Here is a 27,266-nt window from a genome sequence, read left to right as displayed (position 1 = left end):
TTCTTTGAGAGACTTTTATTGTACTGTTGCGCCACCTTACCGAACGGCACTCCAGAATGAGAAAATGATTTGCAAGTTGACAACTTTACAAGTTACAGCACATGAGGTACATGTTAAAAAAAAAAAAATCTTTATACAACACAAGGAAAAAAAAAAAAAAAAAAAAAAAACGGGTGATCTTGTGAGCAGTGCCAGCCCATCCAGTGCCTCAGAATGAAGTGTAGTTGTTTCCACCAATCATGTTTCCACCCATGGACCCACCCCCGTAGCTTCCTCCTGCACACAGAAAGTGAAGGCCACATTAACCCACAAGCATCAAACCGAATAGAGGTTTTCTGTATTGCGGCACTGCTAGGCCAGTCAGAGATACACTAATAGCACACTAAGCTTTTTTTCTCTGCAATGCAGTTTTCACGAGAAAACTTTGGCTAGCATTTTGTGAAATAGCCTGTATATAAAAACTCTCCTTCCCACTAACCATAGGCTTTAACGCAACTAACCACAATGATTGGTTATTAAGCTTCTGCACAGGCAAATTTAGCTACCTGCCGAAACAAACACTAAATTCAATATATGAAAATGCCAAATCTGCCTCTATAAATTCCGTCAGTCTGAAGGAGTTGTGACAAGTTGGAAAAGAAATAAAGAAAAAACAATAATAATGCTTCCCAACCTGCCAGTTGTTTGTTGAATTCAATCGCATGCACGCTTGACACTTAGAAACCAGCAACCAAGCATTTTGGCTGGTTGCAACTATCTTCCACTATAGCCTGTTGCAGGTTTAAAATGACAAGACAAGCTCCTCCCTCAAACTGTCTACAATTGAAGGGGTCCCTCCTCTTTGACATATTCTGCTAAAGTGGAAAGAGTGGAGGGCCTGTCAAACTAATCTAAACCTGTCAGACTACGGAGAGAAACTGAGGGAGAGGAGGAGACAAGAGTCCGTGGCGATGTCTATGTCAAACTCCATGGGTAGACGCAAAGGCCTTTGTCTCTACGCAGTCTGCTCCTCGCAGTGTCTAGCATTCCAACGCCGGACGCCAGTGTTCAGCAATCGAACGTCAGATGCTTAGTGAGGAGCAGACGAAGGTCTTGCTCACTGATTAAAGAAACAGTAGAGACAAAGGCAGCCAGCCTTTGTGTCTACCCACTAATCCTTCCAATCTGAGCTCTGTTGTCGCATCTCCCCCTTCTCCCTTGGCAACTGCTTTGCAGGAACTCTGGCAGACAAAACAGTCCACAAAGCAACGTCCCAAGGCCACCCAATGGGAGGGTCCCTGGATGCAGTTTGCTCGCCTTCCATGCTGTTATCCGGAAAGTAAAAAATTAGTCTGGTTTAAACGTTTCATCAAATCTAACTTAGATGTCATAACCTTCGATGGGGTTTCTGAACAGCAGCCCTTGCCAATGAAGTTTGGTGGATATATTTCCCAGCTAAATTTAGTGGGGAACTTGAGACATCTGTGATAACATGATGTCTGTCACATGACGACGACAATAAGATGTCCAGCGATGTCGTCACGATGAGGTTGTGTGATACCCACGACATCGTGGGACGTTGCAACATTATGCGGATGGACAGATGCAAGAAATAAAAGTCCACTATGGAACCCTTAGTGGTTCCTTATTGGACAAAGCATACAAAACCATCTTTTTAAAACGGCGAGTGAACCGACAGGCATGTGAACCCCTCCCGAGGCATGCACTGCAACGCCACAACACGCAAAAAGGGCAAAGGAGGGCGAGGGGATGGCCACTTGCCCCCGTAGCGGCCACTACCGAAGCTGCTGGAGCCGAAGCCGCTGCCGCCGCCGGCCATGGTGCCCCCGAAGGCCGTGGTGCCGGCCCCCGAGCCAATGGGTCCCACGCCGTTGCCAAAGCCCGCCCCGCCGCCATTGCTGCCTCCGGCGCTCATGCCGCTCGGGGTTGAGTTGAGGAACAGCTCAATGTAGCGGTGCTCTGCAAAAGGGGACGAGGAGCCATGTCAACGACAGCGAAGAAACAATTTCTAGGATCACACTATTTTTAAAGCCCAATGTGCAAAAATTAATTCTGCTCGGCAAAAAGTTTAACTCTTCCTTTGATTCTTCCTCCCATTTCTTCCTTCATGTTTTTCTCACATGTTAAGGGGACACACCCCCTGGGGGGTCAACTTTTGAACCCTTGTCTTAAAATTAATGAGATTTACAGGGTAGGCTAGAGGTTGTATAACAAAATTTCAGGTCTGTCGGTTAAATGAGAAGGAAATTAGAGTAGCTTCTATCAGCAACAAGCCTACATTGTTTAGTTAATCTGTCATCAGAAAACTATCACTATATTCAAGATTTTTATTTGCTAGATATGTAGCAGAATGCCTAGAGAGTGCGGCTATGGAACGTTTTTCCTGAAAAGTCTTTCTATAAATTTTCTCTTCTGCAAAATTGGTCAACTTTTTTGTCTTCGACAAAATGTCAACATTTTTTATAAAAGACATCCGTAAAGTGACAAAAAAGTTCCACAGCCGCATTCCTTATTAAATTTCAGTCAGGAAAAGGGAAGAACGAGCCTTCTCTGTATTGCCATTATCAAACGATAGATTGACTAAAATGGAATTTATACCAAAAAGTGGAACGAAGAACTATGCGTTCAAGGTGCTCCAAACCCTACCTTTTATTTAGCTTCGGTAGGCAAAAAATAATTTATAAAAAATTTTATAGTGTGGCTTCCCCCCTTCCCCAACTCTCCCGCCTCCCTCCCGGTCACACGAGCACTTGCCCCAAAAAAGAAAAGGAATGCGTTTTACATCGAAAGACAGGTTGCGGTTGGGTTGTCTTGTACTACTGCTACCTCACGTACAGTTGGACTGCTTTTGACGTGGATAGATTGCAAGTATAGTTTGAGTTTCGTTTATTGCTGTGGACAAAAGTTTGCCCGCCCGCCCGATGGGCGATGTTCCATAATTTTTATCTTACGGATATGTAGCCACAAAAACGAGATGGGCGATATTTTGGGGAAGGGTGCCCTTACTGGATTTTACTGCATACAAGAACTCAGCTCTGTTACGTCGTGCTGCAGTGGTGGTATGTGGCTACACTTCCGGTCTGGGGCTGAGAGTGGAAGTTTCCATGCAGGACAGGCATTTCGGAAGAAACCAGACGAAAACCTGCTTCCTGTTAAAACAATTCATTTGGGCTGTACCAAAAGAGCCGGGAAAGGTTTGAAGATCAGTTTTCATACAATTTCCGCCTGCTCGGTTCGTCCGAGAACGTGGATAGGTGCTGTGAAAAGAAAAAAACAGATGCCGTCGGCCTACAATTGCTTGTGGGGGAAGCACTTTGGGTTGAATTCAGGGGAGGAAGTGGCCGAGTGGGCTAACGCGTCTCAGCTCGGAGCGTGGAGCGAAAGCTTGCGCTGGGAACCTTCTGGGTTCGATCCCTGCCGCCCCCGCCCGTTTCGATCTGGATGGGTTTCGTACCGGCAGGCGTTCGTGTGATCACTACTGCGTGATGCACGTTAAAAACCCCAGGTTAGTGGCTGCACTGGCAAAATTTCTCATCTACAGCTAAGAGACCGATTACCCGTTGAGGCGCATCTCCATCAAGGCTGTATAAACATAAAGAGCAAACTAATTTTTTTGGGTTGAATTCATGGATATTTGGGGTTGTCGTATTTGTTTTGTTCCAACATGAACACGGGAAAACTGCCAAGTTGTCCAGGCTGCCGGCGGACTACATTTGGTGCACCTTCAAGTTAAAACGACCGCCTGATCGCTCTGTTGTTTGCTCGTTCAAACGACAGTGGCATGTAGACCAAATGTTGACGATTGCAATAAGATGTAAGTGCAGGCCTCAAAAGACTTATAAATTTGAAGGCTGCTTGGGGTAAGTATGCTCCTGCAGACAGTAGATACAAGGAGGTGCTGATCACTGTTACCAGTGGCCATCACCGACTTATGCCCGATTCACTTGGTCCAATTCTGGTTGCAATTTTCAGTGTCGACGTTCAGCATCGCAGCTCCCGTCCAAGCTTTTGCAAGCCTGAGACACGTCGCAACTGAAAATAGCGAGCAGGATCTCATCATTGTTTCAGCGTCCATTGTGTGCCGCTCACGTGAAGGAAGCGCCGCATGTCACATTACTTCCGTGAAGTTCTGCAGTCTAACGAGCCTCGCCAATCTCGCTCAGGCCACTAAGTGGCAAGACATTGCTAAGAAGATGTAGAATCAAAAATTCCAACACGAAAAAGAGAACAGGGACTCACGAACGCTAAGGAGGGAAGGAGGTTTCCCCCACTCTTCTCCAGCGTTCCGTCTGCTTCCTCCTCCCTGGCCGGTCTTACCCTTGCCCTACCTTCTTGAGTTGCAACGGACTATAGTGTCTATGTCAATTCCGAGATGCAAATCGAAGCAGACAGCAACCAGTCTACTTTGGCGGTGCTCCTGCGCATTACTATAACAAACTTTCATTAACTCAACCTCAAAGGGACCTTAAAGTTTGGTTGAATTATCCGAATGATCAAACTAAAAGGACAAAAAAAAATGTTAAAATTAAACTTCCTTTTATTGCCCAAAGTACTCACGGATGGTCTGCTGCCGTCTGCGCTTAAAACGCATGTCCAAAAGCATGCTAAGGAGAGCAGCGGTGTACTTCAGCGCGCACTCGTCATTTTCCTCATGGGAAAAGTACAGCCCAGCAGCCTGAAGTCCCTACTCCACGTCAAACACACTTGGGCGCTCAAATAAGGTACTTTCGGCGGTATCCTCCTCGCTTTCATCTTCCTTGTCCACCCCACGACCGATCACGTTTGCCACGACGTCGTCATCCGTACAATGCCCGCATATTGTGACACCATTGTCCACATTCACGAAGTCTTCAAACGAGACGTCACCGAGGATAGGGAGCAAATCTACCCGCCAGCAGCATCCGCATTGTCACCAGTGTTGTCATGGCATCCGTGGGCACGATGAACCTGCATGTCTTGAAACTATTGGCAGTGTTTTCCTGTCTAAATAGCTCCCACGCACGAGCAAGCATGTGCATTTCACCATGTATGGTGATATGGTAGCCCTTGCCACTTTCAAAGCAGATGATCATCCGTTGCAGCAGCATTTTCCTGAACAGGACCTTCAAGTTTTTTATGACACCCTGGTTGAGTGCCTGCATGGTCGCTGTCATATTTGGCGGCAAAAATTCAAGGTGCACCCGCAGCCCTTGGGCTTCAACATGTGCACTGCAATTGTCCCTAATGAGGACAACACGACGATCCCTTGACGCAAACTTCTGATCCAGCTTGACAATCCATTCCCTGAAAAGTTCTGCCATTATCCAGGCTTTAGAGTTAGTCGCTCTTTGCTGCGTTTTCCACCGGCGCACACGTCATCCTTTGATGCTAGCGTTTTGTCTGGAAGCATTTTGTAGTAAAAAGCAACTTCATCTGCATTGAGATGTCATCTAAGTGATATGTCCTCAAAATGTCTTGCAGCCGGTCATTTTTCTAACGCTCGCACAGTGCAGGGTTGACATCTGCCCGCTCGGCGCAGACTGTATGGAATGCGAGCTGGTGCTGACTCTTGAACCTTGACAACCAACTATCTGAACAAATGAAGTCAGGGGCGTCGAGCATGCTTGCTAATACCCTAGCCATTTGGATCCACTAGAGCACAGCCTTTTTGACGTTCAAGTGCGCCGACGTTCACAGCAGTTTTCTTTCTTGGTCAAAGTGTTCGCTTTGTTGAGCCTTGATGATCCTTTTCTTGTAAGCAATCAAGGTGACAAGCGTGCTTTTCTTCAAACCATACTTGTTTGCGATCTCCTTCCTCGATAACCCTTCGCAACTCCTTCAAGAATGTGTACTTCCCGCGTGATGCCATCTCAATCAAACAAGCATTGGTTTCTCCGCTAAATGAAACTACCGCTCCTGCCGCAACGCAACAACCAAACTCAGCCTTTGTTCCGAACTAAGCCACTCAGCAACTCGACATCAACTGTGCCGTGTGCAATAAAAGCGAAAATGGTCGTTTGCACAACCTAACTAAATGTCACGTCCCCCAAAAAACCGCGCACTAAAAAAAGAAAAAGAAAAAAAAAAAGCGAATTTGCGTTTTTTTTGGCGCACAAGATGGACCATACACGATGCTATAGAAAAGCGCTTTGAGAGCACAGACTGTCTCCGTCTGTCTGCGTGCCCGACCATGTGCTATGTTCTCCGTGCTATCTCAAGCCAGATTGGTTGCACTGGCTCGTGTCATTCGCTACAGTCCATCTCACCATCATAGAGGAGCAGGAGCGTATTTGCACACATTCAGCTTTGCAGCAAAGGGACTGCGTTTTGCTGTACGTTGGTGGTTTTTCTGCCGTGGTGCTGTGCAACGTGAGCCCCCGCGCGTTCGCTCGGGACAAATTATCCGATGCAAAGTCCTCCCGAGTTCAAACTATCAAACTTTGCCCCATAGAAATGTATGGGCACTCGCCAGGACTTTTGGACACTATCGAATTAAACAAAAAGTCGAATTATGTGAAGTCCAACTAACGAAAGTTTACTGTATATTCATTCATTGACACATATTTATTTAACGTCCAAAGAAGTGGGCACCACATGCACCCTGCTGTTTGGTCAAGTTCCTGTATAGTAAAACGCGTGTTCATTTTGTCTCTTGCCCAGAGAATAACAGGAATCACCTTTGTTACTTGGGTTATAACGAATAGTAGGTAACTTTATTACTTTATTCACATTTAAAAAAGTGAAAGCCGTTTACAAACCCCTGTAACGCCGAATTGGAGCGCAGCTCTTGAGGAGGAGGAGTGAAGGGTACTGAGGGGAGGGTAGACCACTCCTCCTTCTCCTCCTCCTCCCCTCATTCTTTAATATGGTCCGGGGGGGGGGGGGGGGTCACGTGACTTCGGGGAGGGGGGTCACGTGACCTCGGGGAGGCGTGACCTGGGGGTCACGTGACCTTGGGTGTCACATGGGGGTCACCTCAAGGTCACGTGACCCCCCCACGTGACCTTGGGAGCGGTCACGTGACCTTGGGGAGGAGACCACGCGACATCGGGGGTCACGTGACCTCAGAGGGGTCACGTGACCTTGGGGGTCACGTGACCTTGAGATGACCTTGGGAGGGGTCACGTGACCTTCAGGGGTCACGTGGAGTCGCGTGACCTTGAGATGACCTTGGGAGGGGTCACGTGACCTTGGTTACGCCGACGGCGACGCCGCTCAAGCCGGGAACGGGCCCCTAAGAGCTGCGCTCTAAAAGAATAATTGCCTGAGTTACAGTATTTGTAACTACAGCAACTAAATAAGTGACCAATGTTAAACTTCGCTATATTTCGGGACCAAACCCCTGTTCCATAGCAGTTGTGCAAAAATCAGTGAAGGTTCAAAGCAAAATAACAATCAAAAGAAATGTAGTGTGTTCAAGGTTCGTCAGCATTCCAGCGTCACTATATGAAAACAACCCCATCGTGCATCTTTGCGATCAGGCGGTCAAGAACATTAAAACCATAAAGTTTGAAGTATGTGGGTTGTGAAAGGTGTTTCTTTTTATTACTTCCTATGCCGGGCAGCTTTTATCGGGCACCCATGCTCTGGCTTCTAGCAATTTTCAAAGAATTTGAGTGTGCAGGTGACGTGTTGAACTCAGAATAAGCAGCTTCGCACATTTGCATGAGCAGAAAAAATAAAACAATGCTTAGTTACTAGTTGCAAATTGGACTATATTACTTGGCCTTCACTTTATGTTATCTTCTGCATGCAGAGGCAGTTAGTGATCCAATGTTTCTGCATAGCTTCTGTCGTCCCTCTTGTTGGTTTTCCGGGTGTTTCTCGTTCATTTGGCACATAAATTTCCCACGCGGAAAAGCGCCGATGCCGTGTCTGTGCTAACAGTGTCTGACAGTGCACATGAATGTGTGAAGCTCTTTTCTGCCGTGGTGCCGTGCAACGTGAGCCAAGTGTTTAATTCAACGAATTCGGAAGAAAAACACTAACCAATCAACATGTTCATTTACATGATTGAGCAACGTTCTGCGCTACAGTAAACTCTCACTTGAACAAACTTTGGTTTGATGAATATTTCAGAATAAGGAAATCTGAAAAATCCCCAGCGGTTTTCCTATGCATTCTATGCAAAAATGTTTCAGTTAAATGAAAAACGAATTTCGGAATAGCAAATATTTCAGTTCAACGAACTTGATTGCTGGACCCGGGATTACTTTTTGGAATGACCGTAAAGTTCCGAGACAACCCGCCCCCAAGAAATCGCACATCCCGTTTTTCTGGCTAAATGTCTGTAACATAAAAAAATGGCTGAATCTTCACGTGGTGAACGATGTTGATCGATGTGAGCACGGACGCTGGACGGAAAAGGCTAGATAGACCCTAAAGAGCTTTGCCCCTAAAATTCCGAAACATCATCATCACCCCCCCCCCCCCCTGATTCCCACCGGACATCACGCAATGTCCGACGGGAATCGCATCAACTGTTCAATTTGCTGCACCGGCACGTCTGACAAGCGAGTTTATAGCGGGTTCCCGCATTTTTGTCCACGATCTGCGCACAAAATATTGGCTCCTCTAACACGCGAGTTGTTCCCACGTGTATGTTGCAGTGTGAAATGCGAATCTGCTGTGTCCACAATCTGTGGTATCCGTTCCTGTGACAAAGATTTTAGCATATTCTCGAGTTTTTGTCCGCAATTTGCGTGCGCAATCTTGATTCCATGCGAGCTGGTACCGCGTGTGTATCGCATTGTGAAATACGATTCTGCTGCCTTCGCGATCTGCGGTATTTGTTCCCGTAACAAACGAGCTTGTGGCGGATTCCTGTCTTTTTGCTCAAGATATGCGTGCGCGATATTGGTTCCTGTGACAGGCAAGTTTGTAGTGGGTTCCCGCGTGTTTATTGTACCATAAAACTTGCATCTGCTGCGTCCGCGATTTAACATATTTTTTCCCGTGAGATGAGAATTCTTGGTGGATTTCCGCGGGTCCTTAGCCCTGTGAAACACAAATCTGCTGCGTCCGGAAACTGCGGTATTCTTTCCCGTGACACAGGAGTTCGTAGCGAAATCCCGCGTGTTTATCGCATCATTACACGCTAATATGCGGTGCGCGCAATCTGCGGTATCAGTTCCCATATCACGTGGTTTGTAGCCAGTTTTTGATGAAGTTTTGCTGTGGCGTCCCCACAGATAGCCCACCCCATGTTTTTGACCATTTATCTCTTCATTTTGGGTGGGCGTTTTTTCGGAACTTTACAATAGTTCAACAAAGTTTTGTGCTCTGCAGTGCTGGCGTAGCCCATGTCTGCCACCGCCTCTGCAGCGGCGGCGTATCATCGCTGGCGTTTACAGCGCAGCGGAGGCAAAGCGGCGGTGCGGCAGACAAAAACGAACCACGTGATGTGTCTGTTTTCTTTTTGTGCTTCTCGACAGTGAAGCAAAAGTCGAACCTGAAAGGAGAAACTGTGTTCATTCCCAACACGAAACGACCCTGCACAGGATATTTTAAGCTAGTGGATGATGCCGTGGTGGTATGGCTTCGTCACAGCAAAAGGCTGTGCCAGAGGAAGTGCAGAAAAAACATACTTTCTTGACAGCTTTGTTACTTCATGCGCTTGAAGGCAGGAGGTGGGGATGGGCAATAACTTTTTTATTTGTGTGTGGATTTTTAGAAACTTTGCACACATAGTGGCAATGCTTATGCTATAAAAGAGACAAGTTTTCTTTGTGATACCTCTGCTAACGATCATTAAGGATATATGTAATTTGTTCTTAGATAAGAAAGTTTGCGAGGATGCCAAAACATCAAATTTCTAAAAACATTTTTTTTTTTTACATTTTTTTGATTAAATTTTTGCGGGTCAGCAGTACTACTGCCCTGACAAAGTACCCCCCCATAGCTTGTGCAGCAGGCTGCAAGTTTGACATCTATGCGCCCCTATATAATTTTTTTTTTTTCTGGTTGCGAGGGGGGGAGAGAGGGTCGACCCAAATTTGAGTTGACTCACAATCGTGTAAATACTGTTCCTCACTTGCAGCGGTAATCCGCAGCTGCGATTCGGACCCAGGAATATTGGGCTCAACACACACTGCAGCCTTTTCAAATTTGGTAAGCATAGTATTGGCACGTGGTTGTGTAACCACTAGCAACAAAAGTACAGTCTAAATTTATCTACAGCCTGAACCACGGTCGATATAACTTAAGGGGGGACATGGGTCTCTGGAGCCAAAAACTTCCTAAAACTGCATTCTTTTGAAAACGGCGATGGCTGTTGTTCTTCTGAATCTACCACGCTTCTAATTTCGTGGATGAATATTCAAGCTATAAATCAATTTATTATGTCTATGCAGGCTGAATGTGCATTAAAGTTGACTCTAAAACATTGTTTTCACATAACACAATTTTTGGACTCGTTGAAATTTTGCGGGAGGGATATCTCGGCATCTACAGCAGCCAGAAATATAACCTTTCTTGAAATGTGTTGCTAAATGTGTGAAGCATACAATGTTGAGAGCAGATCTTTTAATATAAGTATAGAAAATTTTTTATTTGATCTTTAGTTTTATTACTTGTTAGCCATGCATTGAGCACTGAACTTCAATATGTTGTAAAATCACTAATAATGGGTTTATCTTAAAAGTACTCCCAACATTGTATTCTTTACACTTCGTAGTATCTGGCCACGTGTTAAAAAGGATATTTTGTTGAGCAGTATTTTCCCTATCATTCCTCCAAACAAAGCCAGGCAAGTTTTAATTATCTTCAGGACAAGTCTACTGAATGAAGAAATTACCAGATATATGAAATCAGCACAGAAAGCTGAACAAGCTTGTGCAGTTTCATTGGGTTTGGTCATAAAATAAGAAAAAAAAGCTCCAAGACCAGTGTTCCCCCTTAAGTCACACCGACCTCTCACCGTCTGTTTCTTGGTCTGTTTCCGTTCAATCGTGATAAATCTACTCAAGGCGCCCAAGAATCCAAAACTATAGCAATCTATTAAACACGTTTGTAGGCTCCATTCTGAGTTCACACACAGTGCGACAGTATGACAAACAAGAGGGTGACCAATTGCTTACGGCATGTGGCAACAAAAAGAACATGCAACAATCCGCAACAAGGAAATTAGGCAAGGACCACGCGAACGAAAAAATACCCACGCTCGGTATTGGTGCCGCTAAACTGCCGGTGAACGACTGTCCGAGCAGATTTCTACTACGGGGCCTCTAACTTACTACACGCACGAAGAAAAAGAAGAAACACTCATGTTTGCTTATTTTTAAGAGGACTTTGCAGTGGCAATGCAGAAATGAGCAGCCACAACACCGCATATCACAAGGGTCACGACAAAACAATAATGCCCAATAATATCACTGAGCCGGAAGCCTGGATTGGATTGTGATGGCCATTTTCCACCGGGTTTCCAGTTGAAAACGCCATTCTTCCAAGAAAAGGATTCGTTTACGGACCGATTAGCTCTTTTTGGCGCAATTTGTGTCTTTATGTGCCGCAAGGCGCAGGCAAAGGGGAATTTATCAAAATGGCACAATTGGTGCAGCTGGACCACCCCTTCTCAAGTGAGAGTTTACTGTATTTATTACTTTATAATCATTTGTAATATTTGCTCTCATAAGAGAGCGCAGAGGAAAAATGCACCTGCTTTTCCCCATAGAAATGCATACCGGAAGTAAATTTTCGACCGGTTGCCGTCCGCTTCAATTTGCGACGGTGCACTAGCGCCAGCTGAACCTATAGTGCACACTATAAGAACTCTATTATGATGTCCACCAAACAGGCCCCACCAATTTTAACCTGAACGTTCCCGCCATTTAGTTCCCCACCCCGAAAATGGTCAGCCAGCACTCACGCATGTGTGCCTTGTCCTTGCTCATGGCCTTGACGGCCTCCTCGTGGGTGGCAAACTCCACATCGCACTCGCCAGATGGGCGGCCACTGTCCTCGTAGATCAGGTGCACGTTCATCGGGTTCATGGGCTGGAAAAACTGAAGGCACACAGACCCACCCTTAGTCTCTCGGACAGCAACAAACTAAATGTGCGGTAGCATGGGCTCTATGCAGGATAAGTCTTCAATCGCAATAGGCTATACAATTTCGACCGATACTCTGTTTTACCGCAGGTGGGAGCAAAGCCGAAGTTACGAGCACGTTGTCTCTAACGAGTCTCCTGTTTCGCGAACATGTGTGCAGAGCAAGTTTGCTCAAAGCGTCACACCCGCTCTCATACCTCCTCCTTTGCTTGCACTCAAGTTTGGTTCACACACATGCCATAGGACTCAATCGACACTACGAAGAGCGCTGTGCAGCGATGAATCAAACCTAACTTAGCACCGATGTGACGCTGTATTACTAATATAGTAACAACCGTGCCGGTGCAGTGCAAAACCGGCACTGCACTGGCAAGGTTGGCACCATTTCCAGCACTGACCAATGGCACCGAGGTGGTATATGTGTGAACAAGCCTTCATACAGAAATAGAGAGGCAAGTAATTAATCTGATTGTCTGTTTTGAAACATCAAAAAGTTTCAAAACACAGTATCTATAGTGATTGGCAAAGTGAATGTTGTGCATTAGGCCAGAACAACCGAAACATTTAAAAATTGGGCTTGTCAGAAAATGGCAGATGCACAATAATCATTTGGCACCGGTAGCGAACTTCTCCAGCCACAACAAACTGGAGAAGAGTCTGAAGGTGCAACACAGCTCAACAACAATGCCCGACGACACTCCGTGCGGAAGCCGCAGACGGGAACCGGTTTTTCCGCTTCGGGCCACTAAACATTACCCCGTTAAGCAAGCTCTCACCGGGTGTAACAGCCGCCGAGGCCACACTCACCTCAAAGATATCTCTCTCGGTGGCACGAAAGGGCAGCCCCCGCATGTGGACGAAGTGGCCCGTGGCCGAGTAGCGTGCTCCACCAGAACCACCTTCGAAGTGGGCAGAGCGATCGCCGCCAGTTAGCGAGGGAGTATGGCTACGCAAGAATGAATCTCTTGCGAGGTAACACATGTTCTAGGGAAGCAACACAAAAGTCACCGAGAACGGAAATTCTCATTCAAACTGGAAAGAGTAAGCCACTGCAATTCGGAAGGAAGCAGGACTTGTCCCCCATGCCAATAGATACAACGGTGTTGTACTTGCACACCATGTTTGAAACGGTGCCACTATGGTCGGTGGCAAATCTATGATGAAAACAAGCCCCCATAAAACAACTTTAACTTAAATTTAAAAATGAATTTTGAAAAAAATTAAGTTATGTTATAGTAACAGATAAATAACACACCACTCCCAATTACACAATTTTCTAACCATGAAATATTTTAGAAGCCCACATTTTGCAAAAAAATTGGTCTCCATGAAAATAGTCAGAAACAGTTTCTTATTTTATCGCTACAGTGGGGAACTAAAAGCCCCTTCCCCATGGCAAATAGCGCTCGCCAAGCGGTCCCAACCGACCCGCGGGGAAGTGGCGTAGCGCGCTCAGCGGTCCGGAATAGTTCTCTGCGCTGCCTTTTTCGGAGGAATATGATCTGCAGTCCCTCGCAACATTTCAGTTTCATTATCATTGTTCCCGTGAGGAAGTGAAGGAGTTTCGCAGCTTTTTGGTTTCGATTACTCGGTAGGCTCTCTTGCTGTGCTTGCTTTCGTTTTTCTCGTTATGAGCGACTCGACCGAGCATGCTGCAGCGAAGATGCTAGCTTGCCGAGTCGTTTGCCTCATCAGCGAAGAGGCCCAAGATATTGCATTATGTCAATGCGTTATGCGCTCCTAGGTATGTCGTTTGTTCGTTGTGGGGTCTCTGTAAAGCAATTGGAATAATTAGAAAACAATACGCCAAATACTCCGCAGATAGAAGTCGCCTTTGGAGATGATGATCGCTTTACAGCATACGTGTTTGGTATTGTTTAACTGCATCCTACGGCTAGTACAGGAACTTCTAGTTGTCTTCATCGGGTTTATATAACTGTAAGGAAATCTAAATTGTCTTAACACTGGGGTCACCAATAATCAAGTAGTAAACAATCTGGAGTGCTTCCGATCTGAAGTTTACGCTTTCAGCAAGATGGCAATGGGAACCGAAACTGTTAAAACTCTAGAACAGATGCTCAGAAAGTGGTGGCACTCCGCAGTTCGTGCCACTGGGGTGGATCACATGACCAATCACGTGATTGATCGCTCACGAAGGCCGACTGCTCGATGACCCCTAGCACGAAGCGCTCGATATCCGCCAGGGGAAGGGGCTATTAGTAATGCTCCGCAAAAAGCCAAATGTTTTAAACTAAATTTTTGAGGTGAACATGAGTATAGTTACAAATAAAACTCACTACCGAGGAAGCAAACAAAACAAAGTAGCCGACCAGCTAAAAACAAAATGTTTTTAGCCACATGCAATGTCCAATTCAAAAAGTGCACATGCTTATTAAGCTATGCCTAAGAGAAACCAGTTTTCCCCGGTGTATGCAATAAAAGGTCATGCTTTTCTAGGCTCACAATGAAACATTTCTGCTGTCAAAAGAAAGGCCTAGTAAAAATGAATCCCCTTTGATAGGCTAGGAGCCTGGCACTGCCCCGACGAGCCGTCTCCACTGCACAAACCATACGCACCAAAATCTCCATAGCCGTCTTCTTCCACAAAGCCTGCAAGAGAGCGTGGGAACACCCTCAGCGGATCCCAGATACTATTGTACTGCGTAGGCAATCGTATCTGGTAGCCAAAAATGCAACTTGACTGCAATGATCCACCAACAGCTTTACTAGCGACGGTCAACATGTTGAATCATGACGTGATTGGCATTGGCAATGACAAACGAAAGTGAAGAGTTTCTACAAAGCTAAAACAAAAAGCATATCCATCAACAAATAGAACTAGGAATGACAGCTTTTTGAATTCTAGCACCTTCCAATCGACCAATAAGGCAACCTCTCACCCCCCTTAACGGAATTACGAAACTGAATATGGTACCTGTCGTGGAAAAGCAGCCTGATTAACTGGCATATCTCGGACGCTCGCTAAGCTGATTTCTACATTGCCGAGACTGTGGGAAATTTTGCATTGTTCTCTCGCTAGGGTTGGACCTGCCTAGTTCCTCGCCGTGCAACCCTTCCCATTCTCTCGAGCATGCCAAAGTGGCGTTGTCAATTGCACCTAGTCTTGCAAAACCGAATGCCCCACGCTCTGGAACTAATGGCCATGCATCCAACGTTATCACATCGCTTCAGTGGCAACACTGCCGAACAGAGATCGCTACAAAAAGTTAACACAGCGATTTGTGCTTCGGTGCTACAAATAGCAACCGCGTTTGGCGAAATAAAAATCACATTCTGCTTATTGCAACGATTAACCAACAAAACTAAGCAAGCTGTCTTTTGGTGGTAGGAAAGATCACCTTCAGAAAAGTCCTGACCAATAATATCCTCGAAACCTGCCAGCTGAAGAAGCTACAAATTTTCAGAAAAACATTGTTGGTTCTAAGCAGGTGGGCAACCCTTTCAGGTAAATCAACACAGATGCCAAATCCGAGTAACCTGAACTGCGTGGGTTCAATCTAGTAAGGCAATTTCACACTTTTGAAAATACAGAAACCCTGGATTGGATGCAAGTCGCCCATTCCTCCATCTGCTGACCAGTGCAGCTTAAAATTTAACGCTCAGATAAACTGCCGATTATAGAAGATGCGCAGAAAAAGGCGACACTTGCAGTTGAGACATAAATAAGAACAGCTCAAATATGTTGTTCTAAAGAGCCATAAACCAAGTGACACCACATGAGGGAAAGAATAGCATGAAGGGAGAGGGTGTGAAAGAGGCCAGCACGGAAAAAACAAAGGCCACAAGTGAAGTGAAGGTTGCGAAAGGGCATCAAAAGGGAAGGGAGGACGCCCTCAGTTGCGAACTGAGACCATAAGTCAGGTTGATTCAATTGTTACCAGCAGCACGAACAAAACTTTTGATTGTAGCAAGAGAAGCAGCAAAGGCTAGGCAACAACTATTTTCCACTCCTGACCAGAGAGTAGCATAGCCAGCAAGGGACCAACAGGAAAACCTCAATTTATATCTAAATGGCTCTAAGAAAGCAAATCCTGCATGTTTTGTTTTTGTAGTTAACTGTGGCTGCATCTGCATGGATGAGACCATGGCACATTATATCGGTCCATGTAAAGTATTTGATTCGGTAACCAAGGCTTCAAATCAGATCCGGTTTGCTAGGGGGCGAGATTTGAGACGGTCAAGCTAATCGACATCTCCATGAAATGCTAACAAATTGAATATACAGTGCTCGTGCGAGAATCAAGTGGTAATCATTTGAAACGAGCTGTTGCTATCGGTCAAAGTGGATCCATCTCAATGCAATCAACAAGATGGGTTTTATGCACTATCATGATTCAATGAGTTACAGGTATATCTATAAAAACATACCCTTATTTTATCTATGTAAACATATATATCCTTGTGCAACTTTTTAAAATTTGCTTTTTTAGGTTCTTCAAATGACCGATTACAAGCTCATAAATAAAAGCGACATCATGGCGAATTGCCTCCCAGCACCATGAACGCTAAAGGTTTTCAAAGAACTACTTAGCATATTGGTGATAATGCATCAAAATGTAGCCAATAGAATGCTCTTAAAAAAAAAAAAAAAAAAAGGGTTTACATGTCTGAAAAAAAAAAAACTTAAACGTTTAGCTTCGAATTGGTGCAGAAATGAGAACAAAGTCCAAACATCATTTTGATTTTTAAAAATCCTAAACATACGAAGTGCACCCCATACACACCACTTCTGTATGTTATGGCTAATTCGGGTGGTCATTTCTCAGCAAAATATTTTGCCATATCTTCGGCAAAAGCGTTCGCATGGTCAAAGGCTGGCGAGCGCGCGCCGTTTGGGTGGTGCTTCTCAGGCGTGTGCAATTTACTGGCACAATTTTCGTCAGAGCTTCAAGAGATCCAACTGCTTGTCCTGCCAGACTATCTTTATATTCCAATCGGGAAAGGAAACCAAACGAAACAACGCTCGCCAGTGGCAGGTTTGAGTAGAAAACGAAGCCATTGAGACAGACAACCCTGAGAAAAGATAGCAAAAACAATGAAGATAAAGATAAAATATTTTAAAGGAATCTTGCGCAAGGTCAGTTTGCTTTGCTTTTTACGTGTTATTACACAACTGTAAAAAAAAAAAAAGTATTGATGGTGCTGCAGTTTGATACTTGAACACGCATTGCAATTTCAAAGGGGCGGGTGCATTAAAAAGACTGAGGATTCCAGAAAAGGGCAATATGAAGGAAATAGAAAATAAACAGCTAAGCTGGTAAGCCTTCTAGGAGCTTTGTAAAATGGCAACATTCTTCGGAAATCCAAACAAAATGTGTTAAAATTGGACGCATGTGCATTACACACTCATTTATCTGCCCTCCTAATAAGTTTACGATTTCAAATCTTGTAAGCTGAGCAAACTGTGGTAATCTCAAATATAAAAAAAAAAAAAAAGAGATGGTGAAGTCTTGCGTTTACCGACATCTCAGTCTGATACTGTAAACGACTTATTTTTCGCGGGCTCAATATTTTGCAATTTAGGTCAAATCTGAAGTTTTGGAATGATTCGCGGGTTCCAATTTTTGCGACACGGTGAGATCTCAATATAGATTTCAATGTGCTTACATTTTACCGGAATCGTTCATGGGACCTATTTTTCGCAAATTGTAAGCAATTCGCGAAAATTAGGTCCTCGCAAACATTAAGTCGTTTACGTATATGTTGGTGATGCATACAGCACACCTATTGTACCATAAATTAATCGAAGAAGTTGACAAAGCTCAAGCGCGACCCAAACAAATGAAAACGCCAGTTCCCGGCACTTTGTGTTCAGGTGGAGAGGGTCCTGTGCTTGCCAGTGCTGCCGGCAAGGGCTCGTCGGCAGTTGAACGCTCGAATTTGTCATTAGAAAACTCTAACTAATACTGATTCTTTTTTCTTGTCCATTGGCAAGTGTGTTTTTGTAGTGCTGAGCTTTACTTTTGCATGCAGAGGTGCATGCCTTCCAGAACGTTTTCGTTTTGCACAAAACATTCGTTTGTCATAGCACTGCTCTAACTTCTCGCACAGTGCCTTTATGGCTTGTGGCACACACAAAACATGTGCCCCAGTTCGGAACAGCCTAGAAAGCTAAGATGACGGTCTCCAATGAGCACCTGTCTATATTCTGCGCCTTTCATATGAAACATTGTAGGAGCTCAAATCAAATGATCCATATCCACAGTCCTCACTGCTGCTGCCATCAAAAAACAGTCGTTGAAGCTCAAATAAAATGATCAAACATCATCCAGAGTCCTGGCTGCTGCTGTCATAAAAAAAATAAACAAAAGCAGTTATATCGCACTATTGAGGCTGTCTTCGTAACAATTCCCAATGTCAGTAAGACGAGATGTTTGACAAGTACCAACGTCACAATGTGCCTGCGCGAAATTCGAATTCTGGTGGCGCATGGAAAGCATCGATCACAAGTGATCGATGGCCTATGGGCGCGGTACGGAACAAGTTAACCTGAGCTTTTTGTTTTCCTTACATCCTGCTGCTCTTCTGCTCCACGCAATGGCAAAATTGATTTCCTCAAGCAAAATGTTTCTGCCACGAAAAAGGCAAGTTCACCTTGATTTTAACGCAAGGTTCAACCAATAGCGACTACCAGTGTAGTTTCAAACACCGTTGTTCACCTCTGACCTGAACAGGAAAGACTAAGTGAACATACCGTAAAATACCGGGCAACAGCCCACTCAAAATTTAGAAATAATAGTGAGAGAATGGGGGATGGGCGCTTGTCCGGTCATCAATATCACATATAAATGTACTGCGCATATTTCCTCAGATCTTACAAATTTGGGAATGGGCGCTTAATGTGGACTAGGTGGATGCCCCGCATTCTATGATAAGTGAACAAACTTGCATTCCACTGTCCTCCAAAGATGGCAATCCAACCGATTTGGGACGGGAAGGGTGCTCATCTTATGCATCCGACAAGCATCCAAGGAAGGCTTTCAACAAAAATGGCGAAAATATACTAAAAATCGGAGAGACTGTGCGCTTTTTTGGCATGGGTGGACGTTTGTCGGTGTTGTTTGGTAAAAACCGGAGAAGCTGGGTAACCAACCAATTGACCTAAACTTCATTACACTGACCATCAAGGTTGGAAATTTCAACGATTCGGTAATGGACTGACTGGCAGGGTGCTTGATTCTAGGTAAGATTATGCACTCCACGGGTATGTCAGAAGGGAGGTTTCAGACAAAACAGCAAAAATCTTCCAGAAATTGGCGCGATTTTGTACTCTTCACAACAGGAGCTGCTAAAACCGGAAAATCTATGGCCTACTTATGCTAAAGGAGTTAGGGGTCAGCGGCTACCCTTGGACATCAACAGCAGCTGCTACAGGCTTTACAGAATTCTTTGTTAGAAAATATTCATACATTGTTAAAATGCCTTTATGATGCCCTAGAGAAGTTGTTGCCCTGGAAGGACAGGGTTTTAGAACGCCAAGTACAATGAAAAGGTTTCTTTCAAAAGGCTAGGGAGTTAATCCAGCAGGTAGGCTGCAGTAACTGGAAAATGCACAAAATACAAGTTGGTATCTTTGCTCTTCGTTTCTTGCGCATCACCTACAAAGTTCCCATATCTGCTACATCTAAAACCACGAGCACATGCCAAGGTCGCTCAAAAATTACAAAGACCTGCCTCCGAGATACCGCCAAAACTCATTTACTAGCACGTGGGTTCCCAAACTGGGTTCCTGGAAAAACAGTTTCCCCAGCTCCCAGACTTCCTCAATGAAACCCAAGGAAGGTGTCTTCCCAGTTGAAGCACTATTTTAGCGAAACCGCCCGTCGATGCATAACTATGAGCCAAACACTCTCTGGTATGTCCATTATTGTTTACCAACCCTCTTGGTAAGACCGGGAGCAATTCCTCGGCTATCGAACACTGAGGTAAAGGTTCCCCGGGACTGAAGAGTTCAAGAACCCCCAAACCGGCCTTTCAAGACAAAGGCGAGAGAAAGGATGGAGATAAGAGACCGGTGGAGAAACAGACGGAGAGGAAGTGACAGACACAGAGAGAGATTGAGTGAGGCAGAGTGCTCACCGCGAAAGTTGCGGCCTCCGCGTCCCATACCGTAGCGCGAGGGACCCCCGAAGCGGTCCCCGCGGTCGTAGGGGCCGGGTCGTGCTGTGCCCAGGGGTCGCATCATCTTGGGCACACCCATGCCCACGGCTGAGCGAATTTCCTGCAGGCTGCTCTTGAAGATCTCTATGTACCTAAGGGAGGCAAGCGGGGGAAACAGCACCCACAGACGGCCGCCCGTCAGTCACACTCCCCGTTGCATTCAGTCCCCTTTGCTCGCTTCTACTAGGCGGCGCGCTTGGCGGCGGCAGGTCCCGCTTTGTGCCGTTGCAATGGCTCAGACCGTTCTTCAGCTGCACAGAGTGCTCACGGGGCGGTTGATGCGTCCCCGGAAACGCGGCTGGGTCCAAAGCATGGAGGCAGGAAGCTTCTGGAGGCGACGTGACGTTACCAGGGGTAAAGTCAGAAGTGTGGAGGGACACGGCCCCAACAATGACCAAAACCAAGAGTCGCCACTGGACGCAAAGGAGAGCAGACTTGGCGCCAAGTCAGCTCTATTTTTTGTCCAATGGTGTCTTTTGGTTTTGATCATTGTTGGGGGCGTGTCCCTCCACGCTTCTGGCTTCACCTTTGGGGGCGCCCTGTTGCCTCTAGAGGTTTCATGGTCTAAAGCTACTTTGATTTTCTAGACGGCCGTGCCAAGGAAAAATTGCAAAGCCCACTAATGGTACTCGAGAGTACCACTAGCGGGCTGAAACAGTAGAACTACTCCCAGTAATGTGACTAGCCCGGGTCATAATACTCTTCATATTCGGGAGTTGGCCCGTCTAAATAAAGAAATAAAACTTTCTTACAAAGCTATTCCTCACATTCCATTCTATTCCTCACAGTCTGTTCTAACAAGCCACTTGTAGAGTTATGCACAAACTATTTATTCACATTACTTCCAATTTAGTTGATGACGGGCTTACCCACCAAGTTCAAAGAAACCAAATCCGAGAGAATTTCTAAGAATGGAGGAAAAGGAAAAGGGGTAGTGTATCGTTTTGTTTTTAAGAAGAAATATTGACAATGAATTTACTTGAAAACAACTACATTAAATTCATATTGCACTGCCCATGCTAGCAAGATACAGCTGGGTATCGCTATCATTGCACCAGTCTGTCGTGACGGCAAAAACTCCGTAAAGTGCAGAGGGGAAGGGGGAAGTAATTTGAATTTTTTTTTTGTCACAATTTTTGCTACATTGTGTCAAGTGGTTAAAATGGGAGTCTCCCAGGTAATACGGGAGACTTGGCAGATTAGGAGGGAACCTTTTTCAGGTGCCTGGCCTCCAGCATGCGCTCGCCGTCTTCTGCCATGCTTTAGCACGTGTGCATGATCCACACGCTGGAGGCGAGACAACCGAAAGATCTCCCTGCAGTTTTCATTGTGCCAGCAACTCTAGATCTAAGTGAGGTTGGGCTTCACTGGGACACCACGAGACATGCCATTTCCCTTGCTCAGGCTGCTGACCAACTGTGACTGCTACACTTTGATTTGTCCTTGGCTAAAGCACAATGTTTTAGTCCATTCAATTTACATTTTTGGGTTAGATATATTTTTACTCTAGTTAATGCGTATGGCATCCCTGACAGAGCAGAATTCACCAAGATGCAGTACATTCCTGCAATTATATTTTTCGGCGCAATTTAGGGGTCCCCCCAGGTTTTGTGGGATAGGAGTGTCACAGCTGTTTTGAACAGCAAAGGGCGAAGACTGCGCATCTAGATACCGAGAGTTTAAACCTTGTTTGAAAGTTAGAAAACTCCACGGCAAAGGTTGTAGGACGCTCATGGACCCAACTGCATCGCGAGTAGTCTGTGCAACTGGCTACGGCAGGCCACCGTCAACTCTAACATTTTTGTTTTTGCAGAGACAGATGTCGGACACAATAACAATACAAACTTACCAGACCCAGTCTGGACAATGCACACAAGCAAAGCGCAGCCATAAACTACAAGATATTTATGCTCTAGAAAGATGTGGGCTCCAATCGAATTGAGCAATCAAATACATGGTAGTTATTAGATATGTAAGAACATTGAAACAAGATTCTGCAAACTGGGGAATGCAAAGCTTTGCTTACATAAAGGTAGAGCATACAAAGTAAACCCGCTTATCTTTGGTGAGCTCGAAATAGTCACTGCCCTGTCATTAAATACTGATGAAGTAGAGTTATCTTGCCTAGATGCAAGCAACTGCAACACATTACACAATACATAACTCAGTTGAAAGTACAACATGCAAGAAATGTTAGAATAGAAGCATCCAAACAGCTACTTTCTTTGGTGTATGACAATTACAGGACCAAGACAAATTATACAGTAAAATTAACTATATGGATTTACTCTGTGAAATAGGTAATCACTGCTGTCACATAATTGCCCATTATTGCAAATAAAAAGTTGCACATCTGCTTAGACTGAGAAAGTTAAACAGATTGACTTATACCGCCATACCTAAGAGGACGACAGATTTTAATTACTACACTGCCTGGTGCAACACAATCAGCTTCATGAAAGTTTTTGTAGCTTGCCTTTGTACCGTGGAACGTCTGAATGACTCATCTTATGGAAATTCTTTTTTCCTTCATTTTAACCATATCTTTCCATATAAAAAAATGCTTTTGAGTCATATCTGAACGATTGATTTTTTTTACACATGAAACGAAGCATCAAGGGTTGTGCCAAGAACAGCACGAAGCCAACGTTACACTTACTTTGTCAAAGAAGTTTTGTACGGAAATTCAGAGAAGCACTTCTTTGCTGCATGCACGCTGCTTGCGATCGCCGTCGGGCAAGGCAAGAGACATCGCCGGGCTCCTCCCCCCAAAAAAACTTTAGCCGAAGATGATTCATAGCCGAGCCCGATCCGTCCCACAAGTCCAGCGCAGCATTGCAGAAGGCGAAGATGCGAGAATGTGGCACTTCCTTCCGGTGGCACAACAGTATGTGCAACTGGTATGCTGTCCAAAACTGACAGATCTGTGTCCTTTGCACTGCTGCGTGCAACTCGCGGCAAGGGGAGCCCCCCTCCCGGACGGTGCAAGCAGCGCCCACCAGCAGGGCGCGCCAGAGGGGCGGCAACACACCGCTCCCTCTGCCCGCGCACGCACAACAAGAGAGGAAGAGAGAAATGGAGGCCCAAACCAGTCGACCGCCTGTTTGGCACTCTGCTCCCACCTGTGCCCAATTTTTTCCTTGTGTTTCCCCATCGCCTTTTCAGCTATATCCCGTGTGGCAAACTGCACAAACGCTTCCCCCGTGCTCCTCCCCTGGTAGTCGGTAGGAAGTGTAATCCCATTGGGGACAATCTCCAACCCTTCAATCAGAGGCCAGCCCAACAGAGGGGGAAAAAAACACATCAGGTCCCGCTCACTGCACAATCAAACAAGAGGTCACACTGCACACCTCGCTCGCTCGCTTCTCGCACCCTGCCCAAGACTGCCATGCATGAACTAGGCTTTCTCCTCGTGCGCCTTTTAAGCTTGCCATCTGCTTAACCCTGCAATCCACTCTCGGTCCCTGACAAGCCTTGCTTGGGACGTCAACGGGCACTCTCCGACAGCTCTCTCTACACCTCGCTAAGCAAGAAGAGTGGGCAACACCGCCGCTGATAGCGCGATTAAGCCTGACGCCCGTGTCCCGCTACACAGCCTGAGCTACAGCTCTCGTCTCAGCATTAAAAACCGGCAACGCGCTCCCGGTACCGAGAAAGGCCTTCTTCGGTCCAACCAAACCTGCCCTCGCTAAGTCCCTGCCTGTCCTGTCCATCACACGGGGCTTCGGCAACGAGAGGCCAGTGCGTTTAGGACGCCTAGGGGAGCGCGGCTACAAGTCTCGTCCCAGAAGGAAGCAAGGGCCCGGACGGCTTACCCGAGAAGAACTGTGCAATTTCCTCCTTGGAGCAGCCAAAGGGCAAGCCCCTCAATCTAACGCAGCCGTCGTTGAGGGAGTCCTGTTGGTGTGCTCCACTGCGCTTCACCACCCAATCCATTTCACTCCGTTTCGACTTAAACACTGCACAGAGCAAGTCCCCCCCCTCACTGGTTACTCCCACAGAGAAACACTACCCCCACAAAGCTTACACCCAAAGCTCAAGAAAGCACGCAAAAGCTGCAACAGTACTAAAACATGGCACCTGCAAGCTCTCCCTGTCCTACTGAAAGGCTGCAAGAGCCGACTTACCAGGTACCCGGTCTCAAAGAGGAGAAACGTTGGGCAAGGGTCAGATGTCCCCCCACTCCGACCCGTGCCCAGTGTTTGCCGCTCGAACCGGGTCCCTTGTCTCGACTGCCCCGAAAGCGGGGTCAAACGTACACGAATGAGTCCCCAAAGCGCACGGGGTTAAGATTCCAGGCTGAGCCCATGGCAATGCGGCTGAGGCAAAAAGATGCAGTTCGATCCCTCCCGCTAGTCCCAGTCAGCCTCCAAGTGTGGGCCGAGAGTAGAACCCTCCCCGGTCCAAGACGCGCTAGCGAAGTGTGCAGATCCGACTCACCCTCAATGTACCTGTGGCCGATGTGCTCGTTGTGGCGCTGCAGGCCCACCTCCACGTCCTGCTCACTCTCAAGCTCAATGTAGGCCTCGCCGCTCGGCCTGCCCTCTCGAGAGAGCGTCATGTGGACGCCGCTTATGCCTCCCTTGATGTTCACCTCTGCAACACACGTACAGGCAATCCTCGAGTCTATTCTCCTTCGACGTTGCACGCAGACTCATTGGAAATGTGCTGAGGCAGAAATCCTTTAGCCTAAATCGATAGGGGGATGCCATTTCTTGGCTGGTGTTCCCTCTCTTCCCAATTATCAGCCCTTAGGCACTGTAGCACCCAACAATTCTGGTTATGTTACTGAGGTGGCATAAGTTGTAGCTCTATAGCCAAAGAACTCATAAAAACGGATATGCTACAATGGAAAAGATTGACTAAAGTACTTGTAGCACTGAATTCAATTTAAAACAGCCTACACTCAAACACCCAAGCTTTACAAAAACTGCTTCCGACAGCTCAGGCAAGCATTGAGAACATGCTCCGATCAATGATAGCACTTTTCTACACGGCAGATGTCACTCCTGCTCTTTACCCTAGACTCGAAGAAATTTGGCAAGGGCTTCATGCACATACAAACAGCTTCAGAAAGCACAGTTTCATGGTCAGTGTTTGCTATTAAGGTCCATAAGCAGCATGCAAATGAACTCAAATCGGCCCAATATGAATGCCGATACCCCAGAGCCTTATCAGACGCCCAAAATACTAATTGAATTCAATCCTTCCAAAGCAGACCCAGCACACAAAATTGCTCCAGATTCACGAGACCACCATGTTACGACATAACCGCCAGGCGGAAAGAACAAAGCAAAAACACCCACATCGCTCCACCCTCGTTTTATTATCATTCACGTAACGGCCCCCACGAGGCTGGTGTCCTTGCCCTTCTTTCCAGGACACAAACCTCGGGGAATATGACACTTGGGCTATAGATGACCTGCTCTGACACCACAACAGCCGCCATCGTGGCGACCTTTTCACCGACAGCGTACCTTCTGCAGCCGACATTTCATCTTCCCGAATTTGTTTTTCTCAGCAAGAACAACTAGACCGTTTCACATTAAGTTAGACCGCAGCCAATGTTACGACCCAATGAGGACAATCACAGTGCTTGTCTTTGTGCGTGCCCTATCGCCTGCTAAACCAATTGCGCCACGCCTACCGTGCACAGCTGTTTTAGATGGTGACAGCAAACGCACCAAGACATGCACTTTTGGCGCTGCTTGATTGCCTCCACCGGGTTGTAACATTGGCTGTGGTCGAACTTGATGTGAAACGGAGTAGAGGGAATGACCACCAGCAATGGTTTGATGACGTCACGTGCAAGCCATGCATAACGTGAAGATGCCACAAAGAAAGGGACACCCTACCTTTACTGGTGAAAAAGTTCAAAATCTCCTCCTTGGTCGTGGACCACGGAAGGCCCCGGATACGGAGCACGAACCCCTCGTCGTCCACTGGCGTAGCCATGCTACTCTGCAAGAGGTCCAGGGTACGTATGATTGCACACTGTGCGAAGCTAACTGCTCCGCCAAATTCGACGAAGACGCGACTGCACATACAACAGCCTTCTCTCGATACGAGAGCTCGAGCAGATGCGAGGTGACTGCTCGAAGGCCGAGCGATGGTCTTCAATCATGCGCAAGTCCGACTTTGGTAAGACACACAGGAATGGATCGGGAGATCTCAATGCGCGCGCACAAACGCAATAAAAAAAAAGGGGGGGGGGGGGGGGGGGAGCGCGATAGGCAACGAATATTACATTTATTCCGTGAGACGAGTATTGCAAGGCGATCCGGCGACTACACGGCCCCGGGCAACCATTCTTCAAAGATTACGACCTCGTAAGCTGCCACGCCAAAATCCCGTAAAATTGACTCCGATGCCGGAGTCGGCAGGCCGCCACTTTGCGAAGCTATGATACTTACTCCAGAGAGTTTAGAAAGTTTCAAGATATTTTGAAACAACCAAAACAGTAAGAAAAAAAAAAAAGTCAAGCACGACCGGTCCGTGCGGACACTGTAGGCTATTGAACGCACCGTGGCAAAATCGTGTAGGCCACCCTCGCCACCCTGCCGGTAGACCCACGCTTCGCCATTTGCAACCCCGGGACCAATGAACAAAGAGTCTGTCGCGCCTTCCTCGTAATCGTACGCTTCCCCGAAATAAGGACGGGTATAACTCGGCGCCTCGCTCGAATCTATCGCGGGGTTTCGCGGAAGATACGCGCTGCATCAGCGATCGCTTCATCGCAAGTTTGTAACATTTAATCCACCCTGCGCCGCACACCTTGTGGATCTAGGCCTAGCAACGAACGCTGACCTAGCTCTCGCTGTGATCGAGTGCCGCTGGGACGCAGATTTATCGCTTACGCTTTAGAACGCAAATCGACCGCTTCCGAGACGAACGAAGCGTTTGCCGGCTTAATGCCGGCTTAATGCGGGCTTATAATCAAGAAGAAATCTTACTTACACTGGAATAATGGCGGCACCGTCAAGAAGAAACAACAGCGACTACCGCGAAAAGCGAAAACCAGGCGGAGCTGGGGATGATCACGTGAAATCACGTTCAACG

At 46.4% G+C, this 27,266-nt stretch overlaps 1 protein-coding gene across 9 annotated transcripts; it reads right to left on the bottom strand.

The window, feature by feature from the left end:
• LOC8029992 (heterogeneous nuclear ribonucleoprotein H2) lies at positions 1 to 27,266 on the bottom strand. 9 transcript variants are annotated; one of them, XM_029974403.3, is made up of 11 exons: positions 27,165 to 27,266; positions 26,063 to 26,168; positions 24,648 to 24,803; positions 24,023 to 24,166; positions 23,330 to 23,468; positions 20,127 to 20,299; positions 14,604 to 14,636; positions 12,834 to 12,925; positions 11,846 to 11,981; positions 1,762 to 1,959; positions 1 to 276 (listed from the first exon to the last, which is right to left on the bottom strand). In XM_029974403.3, the coding sequence occupies exons 2-11, from the start codon at positions 26,160 to 26,162 to the stop codon at positions 209 to 211; spliced, it is 1,239 nt and encodes a 412-aa protein (XP_029830263.1). In that variant the 5' UTR covers positions 26,163 to 26,168; positions 27,165 to 27,266; the 3' UTR covers positions 1 to 208. The 9 variants fall into 9 exon arrangements, with proteins under 9 accessions (XP_029830263.1, XP_029830265.1, XP_029830266.1 ...); XM_029974405.3 differs by having other exon boundaries at positions 1,780 to 1,959; XM_029974406.3 differs by having other exon boundaries at positions 20,157 to 20,299.

The sequence above is a fragment of the Ixodes scapularis genome, unplaced genomic scaffold (genome assembly GCF_016920785.2).
Source record: "Ixodes scapularis isolate PalLabHiFi unplaced genomic scaffold, ASM1692078v2 PGA_scaffold3__209_contigs__length_174095766, whole genome shotgun sequence".
Classification (NCBI taxonomy): domain Eukaryota; kingdom Metazoa; phylum Arthropoda; class Arachnida; order Ixodida; family Ixodidae; genus Ixodes; species Ixodes scapularis.
Note: the sequence above shows the minus strand (reverse complement) of the source record. Positions and strands in the feature narration are given on the sequence as shown.

Coding starts and splice junctions, on each gene's coding strand:
- LOC8029992 (XM_029974403.3), bottom strand. CDS start 26,162: ATGGCTACGCCAGTGGACGACGAGGGGTTCGTGCTCCGTATCCGGGGC. Junction 14,637..20,126: donor CGGAGGCCGCAACTTTCGCG/GTGAGCACTCTG, acceptor GCTCTCTTGCAG/GCTTTGTGGAAGAAGACGGC. Junction 11,982..12,833: donor CCGAGAGAGATATCTTTGAG/GTGAGTGTGGCC, acceptor GTGTGCCTTCAG/TTTTTCCAGCCCATGAACCC.